General features: G+C 42.1%; 1 protein-coding gene across 1 annotated transcript; it reads right to left on the bottom strand.

Annotated features, from left to right (window-relative positions):
- Window positions 1-1,435: 1,435 nt before the first annotated feature.
- Window positions 1,436-9,890, bottom strand: LOC130985656 (exo-alpha-bergamotene synthase-like). The gene is made up of 7 exons (XM_057908730.1): window positions 9,527-9,890; window positions 9,082-9,343; window positions 2,814-3,189; window positions 2,528-2,746; window positions 2,306-2,444; window positions 1,988-2,233; window positions 1,436-1,875 (listed from the first exon to the last, which is right to left on the bottom strand). Exons 1-7 carry the CDS (start codon window positions 9,605-9,607, stop codon window positions 1,579-1,581), a joined length of 1,620 nt encoding a protein of 539 aa, XP_057764713.1. The 5' UTR covers window positions 9,608-9,890; the 3' UTR covers window positions 1,436-1,578.
- Between the last annotated feature and the right edge of the window lie 5,810 nt (window positions 9,891-15,700).

Raw genomic sequence — 15,700 nt, 5'->3', positions numbered from 1 at the left:
GATAGTTTCGTGGGTGCAATTCACTATCCATTTAGTTCGTGGGTATGGGTTTGGATACTTACTATCCATACCCGCGAAACCCGTTTACCCGCAAAAAATACCCGCCAATTATCCGTCAATTACCCGTCAAATATCCACAAAAAATTCTATAAAATATGGGCTTTGAATACATATTTTGAGATTATGAGCTAGTATTTTATATTTTAAAATAGGCCCAAACAATATGGGTTTCTAATAAGTCAGTTAAACCAAACAATTTGTGGATTTGAACTATGATATTTGTGTTGATTTTATTTTCTATTAAATTTTTTGTAAATTTATATTTAAATTTTATTTCGTGGGTATCCAGCGGATAGTAGGTATCCGGCGGATAACGGGTATCCGTCGGATAGTGGGTGACGGATACCCGTCGGATAGCGGGTTTCGCGGATACCCGACGGGTAGCGGGTTTGGATACCATTTGATATCCATGGATAGTTTCGTGGGTAGCAACCACTATCCATTTAGTTCGTGGGTATGGGTATGGATAGTCACTATCCGTACCCGTCGTACCCGATTGCCAGCCCTAATTCAGATTGTCTTTCTCTTTTGCTCTACATTTAGCATTCTCTATTGATCTTTTCCCTATATATATGTATAAGATAAGATTATATATATATATATATATATATATATATATCTAAATCCTTTGAAAATTATGATGAAATTTTAATTTTTTAGATCATCAAAGTTCAACACACATAAATGATTAAAGTTCAATATAAATTTTAATTTAAATCTTGTATAAATTAGTACCAACATATAGAATTAATCTACATATTCACATAATCAAATTTAATTAATATGCAACTCATACAAATTAAATAACTATAATTTACAAAAGTTTTATAATTATTGGAATTAAAATAAATTCACTTTCATTCTCTGGTGTGAATAATCTTAATATTTTAAGTTCAAAATTCTTCTAACTTGGGAAGAGAGAACGAGGTATCACAAGTACATGGACCCACATATTTTTTTATCATTTATCCTTACAAATACCCTTATTTACAAAAAAAACCACCTTAAATTCAATCTCAACTATTCATTTTATATATTAATGGACCATTTCTCCACTAAATAAAAAACACTACTGATTTTATTAAAACTTGTGCCCAAAAAATATTCTCCTTTTTCCATGGATGGGGGAATATTTATTATAGAAATGTGTATTTTTGAATTTTTATTAATTATATCTGTAATAGTAGTTCATTGTATTTAAAATTTTAAAAATAATTTAGTAATTTAATATATATATATATATATATATATATATATATATTATGATAAAATTTATACATTTTTCACATATACTTTAAGGACGGAACGGAGTATCATTTTACTAGTAAAATATTAAACAGGATGAACCAGTAGCTGCATATGCAGTAATTTTATTCATAGTATAAAAGATGGTTGCTTAATTCACGCGACAAGAGAGCATGACTAGAAAATATGTAAAGTACGTATTCAATGGATTGAAATAGAGTTCCCATAAGGATTCTCCTTCCTTATTTGGTTGAGTATATTTTAAATGAGCTGCTAAGAAATTGAGGGCATAGGGCGAACGAGGAGCGAGACCAAATTTTTCTTGGTTTGGGAATGGGGAATTCCGAAGCCATCACCATATTGATACATGCAGAAAGACATTCGTCCAAGATTCATGGCAGTAAGGCCGTAATTCTTCAAGGGCTTCTCCATTAGTATCTCTTTGTTCATCCGCTTAAATGCCGCCTCCATCAAATGCTTTACATGCTTGCGAGCATCCTCCTCAGAGCATCCTGTTTCCTTCATGTAGCACTCGACTATCTTCGGAACATCCCCTCGTTTCATTTCATCCTGTTTAGTTAGAAACACATATACATATATATACAGTTATTATCATGAGAGATCAATTACAAGCATCCATCCATGTGTTGGACTTGGATATACATAGAGTTTGATTTCTTACGGATGAAGTTCCCAAGTCATCTGTGAGACGAAAAATCATGGATGGCCAGCGAATGATACCAGGATGCTGCTCTAGGCTCAGCAGTTCCTTCTTGTTTATTGGATTTGTTGACAAGTAACCGTAAACAAGAATTAGAGGACCCGAAATGGAAACCCATGCTGTACTCAGGTACTCTTCTGTGGTTGGCACATAACCGCTGTGAAACCATATCGCTTCCAAGTGGTAAGCTTTGCACAAATCTACCCACTGAAACATGAAAGATCACTGACGATCGAATTCTTGGATATGATGACAAATTAAGACATGCTATATGTTTACCATTCTCCTTATATTTGAGATAATGTTGGGACCTTGGTCTCTCATAATGCGATAAGCCAATTCATTCGCGGAATTGAAGAGAGCTAAAAAGAAAATCCGCATATATTCTGGAAGGCTGTCCAGCGAATTAATATCCCACCTGAAGGCAGTTTAGCACTGTAAGTAGTAACATGCATATATTTATAATGGCTGTGAATCGATGAATTAATTAAGTAATGAAACCTCTCGACTGTGTGGGTGAACAATCGGAGTTCTTCAAATGTTCCATATATATCGTATATATCATCGAGTAAGGTGACCAACACCGCAGCCTTGGTCATAATTTCCCTGGATTCTCCAAGATGAGGCTCCGGTACAAATCCCAGAGACCACAAGAAGCACTCTGCCAATCGGTGCCTCGCAAACCCCAACTTTTCCGCCAGACCGGTTTCCTCACTCCACCTGTAATTGTAATTGTAATAAAGGCGTGCTCTGTAACTGTAATATATATGCAACTAAGTAAGTTTACCTTGATATAAGTTTGAGCTCTTGCTGGTGTGTTGCCTGTAGCACGTTGAAAGCCAATTTAGCTAGCTCCAGCAGGGTAAGGTTTGCGTCAGATCGACTCTCGTACGCTTCTACGAACCATATGACTTCTAGCCTCTCCACTCTCCAGTGTAATGGAACCTCCAAAGCATGCCTCACTTGCTCAGCTACATCCGCCTCTCTAATTTGGTCGATTCTTCCACTAAGATTATTCAGTGAGAAATCTTTGGCTAAATCCAGTATGCTTTCCCCTTCCATGGATAAATACGAAGCTTCATATAGAGATACCACTCCTCTCACGTCTTCACATACGGAGGCCTTGAAATTCCCTACATCGTCCATGAAACTACAGAAAACCTCTGCAACAATAAATTAATATAAGGCTTACTAGATCAATTGATTGTCAAGTGACTGATACGTGTGACGTATCTTCAAAGGAGGATGGTAACCCACGGCTTGAGGAGGTGCAGCGGCAAGAGGAGAGGCAGCCGGAGTTTGTGACTTACGAGACGAATGAGACGAGTGAGGCGAGCCGTGGGGAGGAAGGGCGTGTGAGTCGTCCGCAACGGAGGGTCCGCAAGCCAAGGAAGTACGAGGATTTCATACCTCATCGTTAGTTGATTATTTATTTCCGAATTATTGTTTTGGGCTTGGCCCGTTTTTTTTATTATTTCGAGTCGAGCAACTTATGAGCTCCGTTACGGGTTTTCTTGTTGGTTCTTTCCCGATAACGTAAGTCCGAACCAACCCTAGGGGTCTAGTATTTATAGAGAGAAGGGTGTAATATCGAAGGCATATATGAAACCCTAATTTCTATTATCTTTGCTGCGTTTCTTCTCATATTGAGGTGCGTACGTCGAGCTTTGATCTCGCGTCCTCCGCTATCTATCTCGATAGGATTCGCATCCTATCAACTGGTGCTTTCATTGAGAACGATGACGATTCCGGTGACCAATCCGGTGGTGTCGGAGATTCCCTTGTCGACAGCAAACCCTAGTTCGTTGCCGTCATCGACGGTCGCGTCCTCGGGTGCGCATACCCTCATGTCGATGGAGGAGGTTGTGGCCATGATTCGTCGATTGGAGGCGAGATTTAATGAACGAGAGGACAAGGGTAGGGCCCAACAGCCACCGCCCCCACCGGATCCCGATCCTCCCTACGGGATGCCTCCCGGGTGGCGCGCACCGTCGTGGATTCCAGGAGGGTCGACGGCATCGCTGCCGGAGCCGTCGTACACATACTCGCCTGCCGTTGTGACGCCGTATTCGGCGCCTTCTTCCTTCGCAGTGCCCGGTGCGAGGGTAGGGTTTCGACACCCTTCACGCTTCCCACCGTCTCCGTCCGTGCTGCCCGTGCCACCGTCGTCGTCTCACGACCAGTCGACGTGGGACCTTCCACCGTCACAGCAGCCTTCGACTTGGGATCTACCGGCCTCCAGCCCGGCATTTGAGCAGTCGGGTCACCGTTATAATTCCGCGGCGACGGGGAGCGACTCATCTAGGCTGTTTCGAATGGAGCCCCCAATCTTCGATGGTTCGGAAGCGCAGAGTTGGGTGACGAGGATTCAGTATTACTTCGACCACATCAAGATGCCGGAGAATCAGAGGTTGCATTACGTGGTGATGTTATTCGCCCCGCCTACTACGGAATGGATATTTTCTTATAGGGCGAATAATCCCCGCGTCTCTTGGTCTCAGTTTTTGGAGGATGTCCGTAGGCGTTTTGATGTCAATTACTTCGTTGATTATAGGGAATTAATTGCTAAATTGACTCAGACGGGTTCGGTATCAGATTATAACAAGGAGTTTGAGCGCATGATGAGCCATATTCACGGTGTTTCCGAGTCGATGTTGCTCTCGATTTATTTGGGGGGTTTACGCCATTCCGTGAAGGTTCAGGTTCGGTTCCAGCATCCGACGTCGGTAGCGGCTGCCATGGCTATAGCAAGTGAGTTCGAGGGGGTTTCGGACCGGGGAACCGCGCCGGGACGCCGGCAATGGCCGAACCGGGAGATACGGCCTGCTGGGGGAGTCGGGCCTTCATCCACGCCGACTGAACAGCCCCCATCAGCCCCTCCGCCTTCGGGGAGCCGCTCGAGAGACTACTCCAAGCTGCCGGTTGTTCGTCTCACGGCAGCGGAGAAGGCGGAAAAGACCCGCCTAGGCCTTTGTTGGTTTTGTTCGGAAAAATGGGCGAGTGGTCACGTTTGTAAGGGCCGGTTCCTAGCTTATATTGGCTCTGATGATGAAGACGAGGAGGAGACAACTCCCGTGGAGCCGGCTACGTCCTCGGCGGAGGTTATTACGGCGGATCTTTCGCATCTTTATCACATGGATGGTCGGACTCGCGTGGCTGCAATGGAATTTCGGGGATTTCTTGGCAAGGCAGATGTTCGGATTCTGGTTGACACCGGTAGCACGCACAATTTCGTGCACCCCCGCGTGGCCGAGAAGGTGGAGTTACCTCTCAAGGAGATTCGCTCGTTTAGGGTTTACGTGGGGAACGGAGAATCTTTGGTTTGCTCCAACATGGCATCTAAGGTGGAGCTGCGGATTCAAGGCCATGCTTTGCCTTTGGATCTTCACGTATTGCCCATTCACGGCCCCGATGTGATATTGGGTATGGCTTGGCTTAGCTCGCTTCACAGAGTGACAAGCGACTATGATGCGGGGTTGCTTGAGTTCCATCATAACGGCCGGCTAGTTCGCTTACGCGTCTCACCGAGGTCAGCCCGTCAGGTGTCGGCGAGCTCGTTGGCGTCGCTTATGCTCCACCAAGAGGTGGTGGAGTGTTTTGAGTTGGTGGCTTTGGAAGGCGAGTCTTTGGCCGAGTCCGAGCCGTTGGAGTTGCCGCCCGACATCCCTACCGCCGTGAGGGAGACGATTCTGGAGCATGCAGCCGTGTTCGCCATTCCTACAGGCCTCCCGCCTTCGCGGGCTTTCGACCACCGCATACACTTGCTCCCGTCCACGAAGCCGGTGAACGTCCGGCCGTACCGGTACCCCTACTTTCAGAAGACGGAAATCGAGCGGCAAGTGAGAGAGATGCTTGAGGCAGGCATCATTCGTCGTAGTTGCAGCGCTTTTTCATCACCGGTGCTCCTGATACGGAAGAAAGACGGATCTTTTCGCTTTTGCATTGATTACCGTGCTTTAAATACAGTAACCGTGGCAGATCATTTTCCGATTCCAACCTCTGATGAATTATTTGATGAATTGGGGGCAGCTCGATTGTTTACGAAGCTGGATTTAAGGTCGGGGTACCATCAGATTCGTATGCACGAGGAGGACATCTATAAGACAGCATTTCGAACGCATGACGGCCACTTTGAGTTCTTGGTCATGCCATTTGGTCTTACGAATGCTCCATCGACGTTTCAGGCAGCTATGAATGACATATTCCGTCCATTGCTTCGCAGATTTGTCATCGTCTTCTTCGATGATATTCTCATCTACAGTCGCACGGTCCCGGAGCATGCCGAACACTTGAGAGAGGTGTTTTCTATCCTACACCGCCATCACTTTTATATTAAATTATCTAAGTGTTCTTTTTGCTGTGATTCGGTTGAATACTTGGGACATATTATTGCAGATGGCAATCTCAAAGCCGACCCGTCCAAAATCGAAGCAATGGTGGCGTGGCCTCGCCCTACGAATGTGCGGAAGTTGCGAGGGTTTCTAGGCCTAACGGGGTATTACCGGCGTTTCATTGCGGGTTATGCTATGATAGCGACCCCGTTAACCGATCTATTGAAGAAGGAGGCGTTTGTTTGGTCTTCGGAGTCGGAGCAGGCGTTTCAAGCTCTGAAATCGGCAATGACATCGGCTCCCATCTTGCGTTTGCCCGATTTCTCCAAGACATTCTACGTCGAAACCGATGCCTCGGACTTTGGCGTGGGCGCAGTTCTGCTTCAGGAGGCACATCCAATTGCTTTCTTTAGCAAGAAGTTGGGCCCGAGACGTAGAGTGACCTCGACTTATCACAAGGAGTTGTATGCAATAGTCGAGGCAGTTCAGAAGTGGCGTCAGTATCTCTTGGGGAGCGAGTTTGTCATAAGATCGGATCAAAAGAGCCTTCGGGAGTTGTTGCAGCAGGTTATTCAGACTCCGGATCAACAGTTGTATGTCCGTAAGTTGATGGGGTACAAATTCAGAATTGAATACAAATCGGGCGCAACTAATAAGGTGGCGGATGCGTTATCGAGGCGTGACGAGGCCGAGATGGGGGACGGGGAGGCCGAAACTTTGTTGTTGGCCGTAGCCCACCCTCTGCCGGAAATATTAGAGATTTTAAGGGCTGATGTGAGGACTAATGGGGAGTTGATGGAATTAATGGGCCAAATTCAAGAAGGGCAAGCTCCTGCCGGATATCGTGTGGCCGACGGCCTCATCTACCGTGGGCGGCAGCTCGTAGTGGCATCTTCGTCGGCAGCGAAGCCGGCCCTCTTGTACGAACATCATGCTACACCTTCGGCAGGTCACCCGGGCGTGGAAAGGACATTGCGACGTTTGGCGTCGACATTTTATTGGGCAGGGATGCGAAGTGATGTTAAGAAGTTCGTAGCTTCGTGTGTGGACTGCCAAACGACTAAGTATTCAACACAGAAGCCGGGTGGTTTACTACAGCCATTACCCATTCCGATGCAAGTTTGGGAAGATGTCTCGATGGATTTTGTTACCGGTTTACCACAATCGAGGGGATTTACGGCGATTATGGTGGTGGTGGATCGCTTGTCGAAATACGCACATTTTGCGCCATTGCCTACGAGTTTTGATGCTTGGAGAGTTGCAAATTTGTTTGTGGAAACGGTGGTGAAACATCATGGATTCCCGAATTCTATTGTAACGGACCGGGATTCGGTATTCCTCAATGAAGTGTGGGAAAATATGATGAAGTTGAGCGGTACGAAGCTGAAATTCACCACGGCTTATCACCCTCAGTCCGATGGTCAGACGGAGGTGTGCAATCGAGGCTTGGAGCAGTATCTCAGAGTTTTTGTGGCGGATAGACCGACGAGATGGACGAATTTTCTCCCGTGGGCGGAATTGGCCCTAAACTGCAGCCATCATGCGGGTCTAGGAACCTCGCCATTTCAAGCTTTGTATGGCAGGGAACCGCCGGCTCTTGTTGCGGTCTCTCCTCCTTCGACGTGTCCTCCGGCGGTGGCGGATGTGATTCGGCAACGTGGAGAGCTATTGGTGTGGTTGCGGAAGAATCTTGAGAGAGCCCAACAAAGCATGCGTGACTCGGCTAACAAACACCGCCGCCATGTCGAGTTCGAGGTCGGCGATCGCGTTCTTTTGAAACTCCAATTGTATAGGCAACATTCGGTGGCCAGACCCTTATCGCAGAAGTTAGCGCGGCGTTTTTACGGTCCATTTCCCGTGGTGGAGCGTATAGGGCAGGTAGCTTATCGTTTGTCGCTGCCCGAAGGAAGCAAGATCCATGACGTGTTCCACGTAAGCTTGCTTCGACCGTATGTCGAGGGTGGAGCCACGGCAGTTTCGGAGTTCTCGTCTTTTTTTGCTCGGGGTCGGGTCGTTTCTCGGCCTATCAAATGGACGGCGACTAGGCGGGTATGGCGCAATGGGGTTGCCGTGGAGGAAGGCCGTCTGCTGTGGGATGATGATAATGGCCGTGTCCCTTCTTGGGAGCCGTTGGAGGTCATATCACGGCGATTTCCGACTTTAATCCTTGAGGACAAGGATTCGGTTAACGTGGGGGGAGTTGATACGTGTGACGTATCTTCAAAGGAGGATGGTAACCCACGGCTTGAGGAGGTGCAGCGGCAAGAGGAGAGGCAGCCGGAGTTTGTGACTTACGAGACGAATGAGACGAGTGAGGCGAGCCGTGGGGAGGAAGGGCGTGTGAGTCGTCCGCAACGGAGGGTCCGCAAGCCAAGGAAGTACGAGGATTTCATACCTCATCGTTAGTTGATTATTTATTTCCGAATTATTGTTTTGGGCTTGGCCCGTTTTTTTTATTATTTCGAGTCGAGCAACTTATGAGCTCCGTTACGGGTTTTCTTGTTGGTTCTTTCCCGATAACGTAAGTCCGAACCAACCCTAGGGGTCTAGTATTTATAGAGAGAAGGGTGTAATATCGAAGGCATATATGAAACCCTAATTTCTATTATCTTTGCTGCGTTTCTTCTCATATTGAGGTGCGTACGTCGAGCTTTGATCTCGCGTCCTCCGCTATCTATCTCGATAGGATTCGCATCCTATCAGTGACTTCCGTCCATATATAACCTTGAGGAACATGATATCCACTTTGCCGAAGAAGTCTGAATTTGAGAGCTGTGACGTGCAAGTCCTTTTCCATGTATTCGTCATCTTCCGCCTTAGAAATGTTGTCTAACATCTTTGCTATTCCATCCTTAAAGTGGTTACATAAACCCAGCCTCTGCAGATTATTGATAAGCTCAAGTTGGTCTGCCTCATCTGCGGTTTCGTCTATCATTATTTCCACCTGATTTTTCAGCTTCTCAACTTCACCTACGTATTTATTCCCCTGCATGTCCAAGTCATTCGTTGTTAAGGTGCGACTACACAAGTTAATACGTATCCATGTTTAATTCAGTGTCCTAGCTAGTAATTAACTTAAATTATATCTAGCTTTAAAGATTCTCACAAATAAAATAACAAGTCGTGATCTTGAGGCCTAGTTAGGGCATGAATATGGTTCTGATTTTACCGTGTATGGACTTGTGAGGGACTGAATGTAATCGTCATCCCAGACACTGGCTTCAAAGTTTCCTGACCTCCTCGCCTCCATGATCAAACCCGAAGCTGAATATTAGAAAAGAAAGAAAGGAAAAACCTTAAACTCAGTCAAATTGAAGCAAATGTTATTAATGTTGTAAATAATCACGTTAACGCAAATTAACAATGAGTTCAACAGAGCAACCGTAGTCCGTAGCGATTGCATGCAGACCTGTACACTATTTTTCACAATTACCAAAAATTTGATAAATATACATGTTGCGAAGCAGATACGTAAAGAAAATAGATATACAAGTTATACATGAATGTCGATCCTATATATATATATATACAAAAACAGACATGTAGCGCACAAAAGAGTACTTTCCCGAACAGACTTCAGTATCCTTAGCCAGTTATGCGCCACAAACACACATTACTTTTCCGAACTATCCCCACTTACCACCACACATCTTCAAGATTGAAATCGAAGATTTAAAAATTAAATCTTAATTTTCAGATTCAACCACCCAACTCCATCTCCTATTTTACTCCTCCGATACTGTTCTATGCTAGAGAGAGAGTTTGGTATACTTATACAGAAAAATAGGTTTTTCGGTGTTCTTGGTTCCCTTAGGCTTGCTCATAAACTGACAAATCACGGTGAGCTTAAAATGCTCCCATTTGTGCTCGTATTTATATGTACAAGTGTAATAAAACTCTTTCTAATAAATCTCTTTTTTATTCAATTTTTCTAATGAATCTTAGGAATGTATGTCTTAGCTAGGTATTAGGTGTGAACACGATTGCAGAATGAAAGTATCTTTTGTTCTTTCTAGAAAAATAAAAACGTGGGATTAGAGTTGATTCCTCTACTGTGCAGTGTGCACCATTGACCATTGCACAATAATTTTTCTTCCTCATCCATTGCACAGTAATGGTCAAGTATCATAAATTGGTTTAAAATATACTCTCTCCGTCTCCTAATTTTTTCTTTACTGTGCACCATTGACCATTGCACAATAATTTTTTCTTCCTCATCCATTGCACAGTAATTGTCAAGTATCATAAATTGGTTTAAAATATACTCCCTTCGTCTTAATAATAATGTCTTAATTTTTTTTGGCGCCCTATTTATAATGTCTCAATTCAAAAAAAAAATTACTTTATTTACTCTCTTTATCTATCTCTCATTTATTCTATTTCTCTTCTTACTTTTTCACTGCTCCCTCGCTCTCCATTTACTTTATCTGCATTTTCTAAATTTGCGTGCCTCATTTTTTTTGGAAAGTTATTATATATTGGGACTGAGGGAGTAAATAAGTAGTGAAAAATAATACTTCCTCCATCCCATTCTACTTGTCCCATTTCCTTCTGATTCAGAAATTAAGAAAAATATGTAAATTGATTAAAAATGGTAGTATCCACAACTTTTGAAAGAATAATTATTACTCCCTCCATCCCATTAATAATGATCTATTTTTTATTTCGTATGTCTCATTAATAATGGCCTAGTTCAAAAAATAGGATCTCTAATCCTTATAAAAGTTAAAGAAAAGTGATTATTAAAAATGTTTTAAAAGTTGTGACTGAATTTAAAATAAGAAAATAATACTATCTCCGTCTACGAAAGAATTTCCTAGGACTAGGGCTAGTAAATCGGTTCCGATTATCTGGTTAAAACCGTAACCGAACCGAAAACCGCTTAATCGGTTAACCGATAACCGGTTTTTATCGGTTTGGTTCGATTTTTTATTATAGCATTTTTCGTTAATCGGTTTAACAGGTCGGCTAACCGGTTAAACCAAATTAACCGGTTTATTAATTTATTAATTAATTCATTTATATTTTATTATATTAGAATTTAAAAAATAATTAAAATACCCAAAAATCCTAATTAGTAGGGCAGATTTCAATTTCATATTTTCATTCACTACAATTCGCAGCCTCTTGTGCCTTGCTGCCCATCTCCATCTCCAGCTGCCAACTTCTATGCGGTTGCGATTTTGGTTCTTGGCGTCCTGCTTCTGACCTGATCGGCGACCACGCGGGGAGGCGTTTCGAAGGCTGGCAGTGGAATCAAAAGAGGCGGCGGTGGCTTCAAAACCCTAGCAGAGGCCGAGTTTTTGGGGGTGGAGGAAGGAGGCCTCATAGCGGTTCCTCTCGCCCCTATCCAGTGCTGGTCTCATGCCGGACCTTCAATCGGAGGTGGATGACAAACATGGTTTTCGTACCTCAATTCCACATGTTTTGTTGTCATTTCCCTTCATGTTTTGCTTGTGAATGCTTGTTTGTGCCCGAATATTTAGTTTTATGAAGATTTGATATCTTTGTGTAGTTTTGGAGTAATTTCAGGACAAATCAAGGATTAATTGGAGGATTTTGAAGATATGATATTGAAGTACGTCTCGAGAGGAATCCGTGAGCGCAAACGGCGACCAAATCCGAGTCCGGACGAGGGAGAACGGAGCAAAACGAGCGGACTGTGCAAAACGCCCAGTACCCCGCGGTCACCACCCGCGGCCGCGGGGTAAGACCGCGGGTCAGCTGTTCCCGACTCAGGAGACACCCGCGGTCACCACCCGCGGCCGCGGGGCGGGACCGCGGGTCCCCTGAGCATCCCCCACGTTTGAAGGCCGCGAACGCGGGCCGTGACCGCGGGAAAAGGGCGGGGCTCCCCCAAGTGGACCCCAAACGCGATTTTAGCCTCAAAACTCCATTTTTCTCTTCTTTTCCCCAATCATTCACCACACACACCCACTTCATCTTCCCCAACTCTCCAATCCCAAACCCTAGCCTCCATTCTCTACCATTTTTTCTCTCTTCCACACACAAAAACAACACCAAAATCAAATAAAGAAGGGGAAGACTTGGAAAGGAGCTCATCAAGACTACATGATTGAAGATCAAGATTATAGGATTTGTCTATGAATCTCTATCTCTCTATATCTTTATTTATGTTTTCTTATGACTTGAGATTTGCTTTTATTATGAATATGCTTGGCTAAAATCTCTTATCTTAGGGATTAGATTAGATGGATTTGTAATGGATTGATTTCTTTGTTCAATATATATTTTGATTGTGCTTATTGTTATCTTTTCAAGTCCTAGATTTATCTCTTGTATGATTGGTTGGCCACCTTTTGTGCATTTCTAATTTGTGATTTGAATCGGGAGAGGATAATTACAATAGATTAGGAGTTTGATACATATCATCTCAATAAACCGGGAGGTTGAGAGGTGGGTGAGGGCTTGTTGATCTTTTGTGCTCTTGGGAGTTATAGGTTAGAAATTGACCGGGGACGGCAATTATGACCCGTAATCTACTGTTTTAGTCGTCCGGGAGGGGGCTAAAACTAGTGGGGAGATCGCCCTAGATAAGTAGGCCATATCAAGATTTATATTGATTTAGATTGAAGTTCATTACGATCCATCGAAATCTAGTCCCTAGGATAACTTTCATTCGAGTCATTCCCCAATTTATTAACTAAGTTTATCTTGTTGTTATTTTATTTACTTGCTTTATTTAGCTTTGTTTTAGTTCTCAATATCTCTTCATCTTTGGTTTGTCTAAATAGATTGAAAACAACTTATTAATAATATTTAGAAGTTTGAATTCACCAATCCTTGTGGGATACGACCTTGCTTCCCTATGTTGCAACTACACCGTATACTTGCGGCGTGGTGAAAATAATAGCGAACAGTGGACGGCTGGAGAAGAGAAGGGGCAGAGGCGTCATCGATAGAGATGTCAATCGGGCCAGCCCTATCGGATTTCGGGTTAATCGGGCTGGGGATTTTGTCGGGTTATAAATTTTCAACCCTAACCCTAAATGTTCGGGTTCCGGGCTAGCCCATCGGGCTAGTCGGCTTAAATGCGTAAAATAATATAATCATTTGTATTTTGTTATTTTTAATGATCTAATGTATAATGTATAAAATATACATAGAAATCAAAGATATAAATTATATAGCAAGCATGAAATGCAAAAATATAAGATATTGAAAAAAACATCAAGATTGCATAATATATAAAATAAGTTGGTAACAATAAAGTGTTCAACTTTGTTAACGAAAAAACAATAAAATATTTAACAATAGTTTGAATTCATAGAAGCAAATCATCTCAAAAATACAGAAAAGTGAAATGATAAGACTTTATAATATTTTTTTATTTTTTTATTTTTATATCTAAATATTTAATACTCCCTCTGTCCCGCGCAAAGTGGTGCGCTTCTTTTGGGCACGGAATTTAAGGAGTTGTAGATTAGTGTTTTAAGTGTGTAGGAGAGAGAAGGTAATAAAGTGATAAAGTAGGAGAGAGAATGTAATAAGAGAGTGATTAAGGAAAAATAAGGGGTGTCTAATTTTTTGCCAAAAAAAGAAATGCACCACTTTCGGTGGGACAGCCCAAAAAGGAGTATGCACCACTTTCCGTGGGACGGAGGAAGTATTAAGTATTCGAGTTTCGGGCTAGCCCATCGGGTTAGTCGGGCCGGTCCTATCGGGTGCTGGGCTATTCGGTTACGGGCTAATCGGGTTGTAACTTTTATCGGATTGAAAATATTCAACCCTAACCCTCTCAGGTGGCGGGTTAATCGGGTCAGCCCACGGGTTTCGGGCTAGATTGGCATCCCTAGTCATCGAGGATGTGCGGCACACAATCCTAGTCCAGACGCGAGTCTGGTGCTGGGCCACGGGCTTGAGGAAATGTGCGCGGGATTGGGCTGGCAGCCTGAATCTGAGTCTGGTAGCGTTCTGGGCTGCGGTTTTTCCGGCGGCTGCAGCCTGGATCTGAGTCTGGTAGGTATTTGTGAGGGGATTTTTGGGTGATTTTTTTTTTTTTTTTTAATTTAGTTGTGGGCAATTGCTTGAAGAAACATGGATGACTGCAAGTGTGAGTTGAAACTCGAAAATCATGAAATTGTGTTTGGCTTTTGCAGCTCTTTTTTGGAATAATTTAATTGGGGAAAAAGTAGCAGAGGAGAAAAAAGTCGATTAAACGGTTAATCGAACAGTAAATCGGTTCGGTTTTCGATTACTATTTTGAGTGATAATCGGTTCCGATTAACCGGTAAATCGGTTTGGTTAAAACCGAATCAGACCGATTACCAGCCCTACCTAGGAGGGAGTGACCCAAACTTTAAAAAAAAATTGTTGAGTGTATTGATAATGGAGAAAAAGTTATTGAGTGTATTGGGAATGATGAAAGAGTGTTTTAATTAATATTGAGGGGGGTGAAAATGTGAAAAGTAAGGGTAAATGAGATATTTATAAGTGGTGGCGCATAGTCCAAAAATAGGTAATTTGTGGACGTCCCAAAAAGAAAAAGTATGAAGTTTTTCGTGTACGGAGGGAGTATTAAAGATCGATACAACGATTGATTTTAAAATAATTATTTAAAGAAAAAAAATGTTAATGATCAAACTAAAAATCAATTTTAATAAAAAATATATTAACAACTTATTTTAATTTAATAAACTAAAATTAAAAAATAATATTAATGATTAATGAAATATCGATAGATTTTAATATAATAAAATAATATTAGCGATCGAAATAATGATAAACTTTAAAATAATATAAAAATTAATATCAACGACCGAAATAACGATCGATTTTAATTAAAATATTTTTTTGAAAAAAAATTAATATTAACGATTGAAATGATGATCGATTTTAACATAGTAATGTTTTAAAAAAAATTAATTTTAATAATCGAAATTTCGATTGTTAAAATTAACTTTTTCGATTGTTAAAAAAATGTCTATTGAAATTTTTGTTCGTAAAGAAAATTGAAAATTATTTTGACCTTTAATCAATTGTTAATATTTAGAGGGTGTTTGGCTAACTTATTTTAAAGAGCTTATAAAATATTTTAAGAATTTATAAGATGTAATTTTTTAAAAACTTATAAGTTGTCAAAATGTTTGGGTAATAGAGCTTATGAGTTGGAGAGAGAAATTTTTTCAGTTAAAGAGAGAAAATCGAAAAAAAATGAAATTAGAATGATATATAATGAAAATAAATAAAAAAATCATAATTGAATTATTTTTGTAAAATGAGTGTTGCTTATAAGATAATGAGAAAATAAGTTGGAGTAGAGAAATTTATTTTTTGGGGAGCTTATAAGCTCTTAGACCTTATTTTTACAGCTTATAAGCTC

The sequence above is a fragment of the Salvia miltiorrhiza genome, chromosome 5, assembly GCF_028751815.1.
Source record: "Salvia miltiorrhiza cultivar Shanhuang (shh) chromosome 5, IMPLAD_Smil_shh, whole genome shotgun sequence".
Classification (NCBI taxonomy): domain Eukaryota; kingdom Viridiplantae; phylum Streptophyta; class Magnoliopsida; order Lamiales; family Lamiaceae; genus Salvia; species Salvia miltiorrhiza.
The sequence above is the reverse complement of the archived record's forward strand: the minus strand, read 5'-3'. Positions and strand labels throughout refer to the sequence as shown.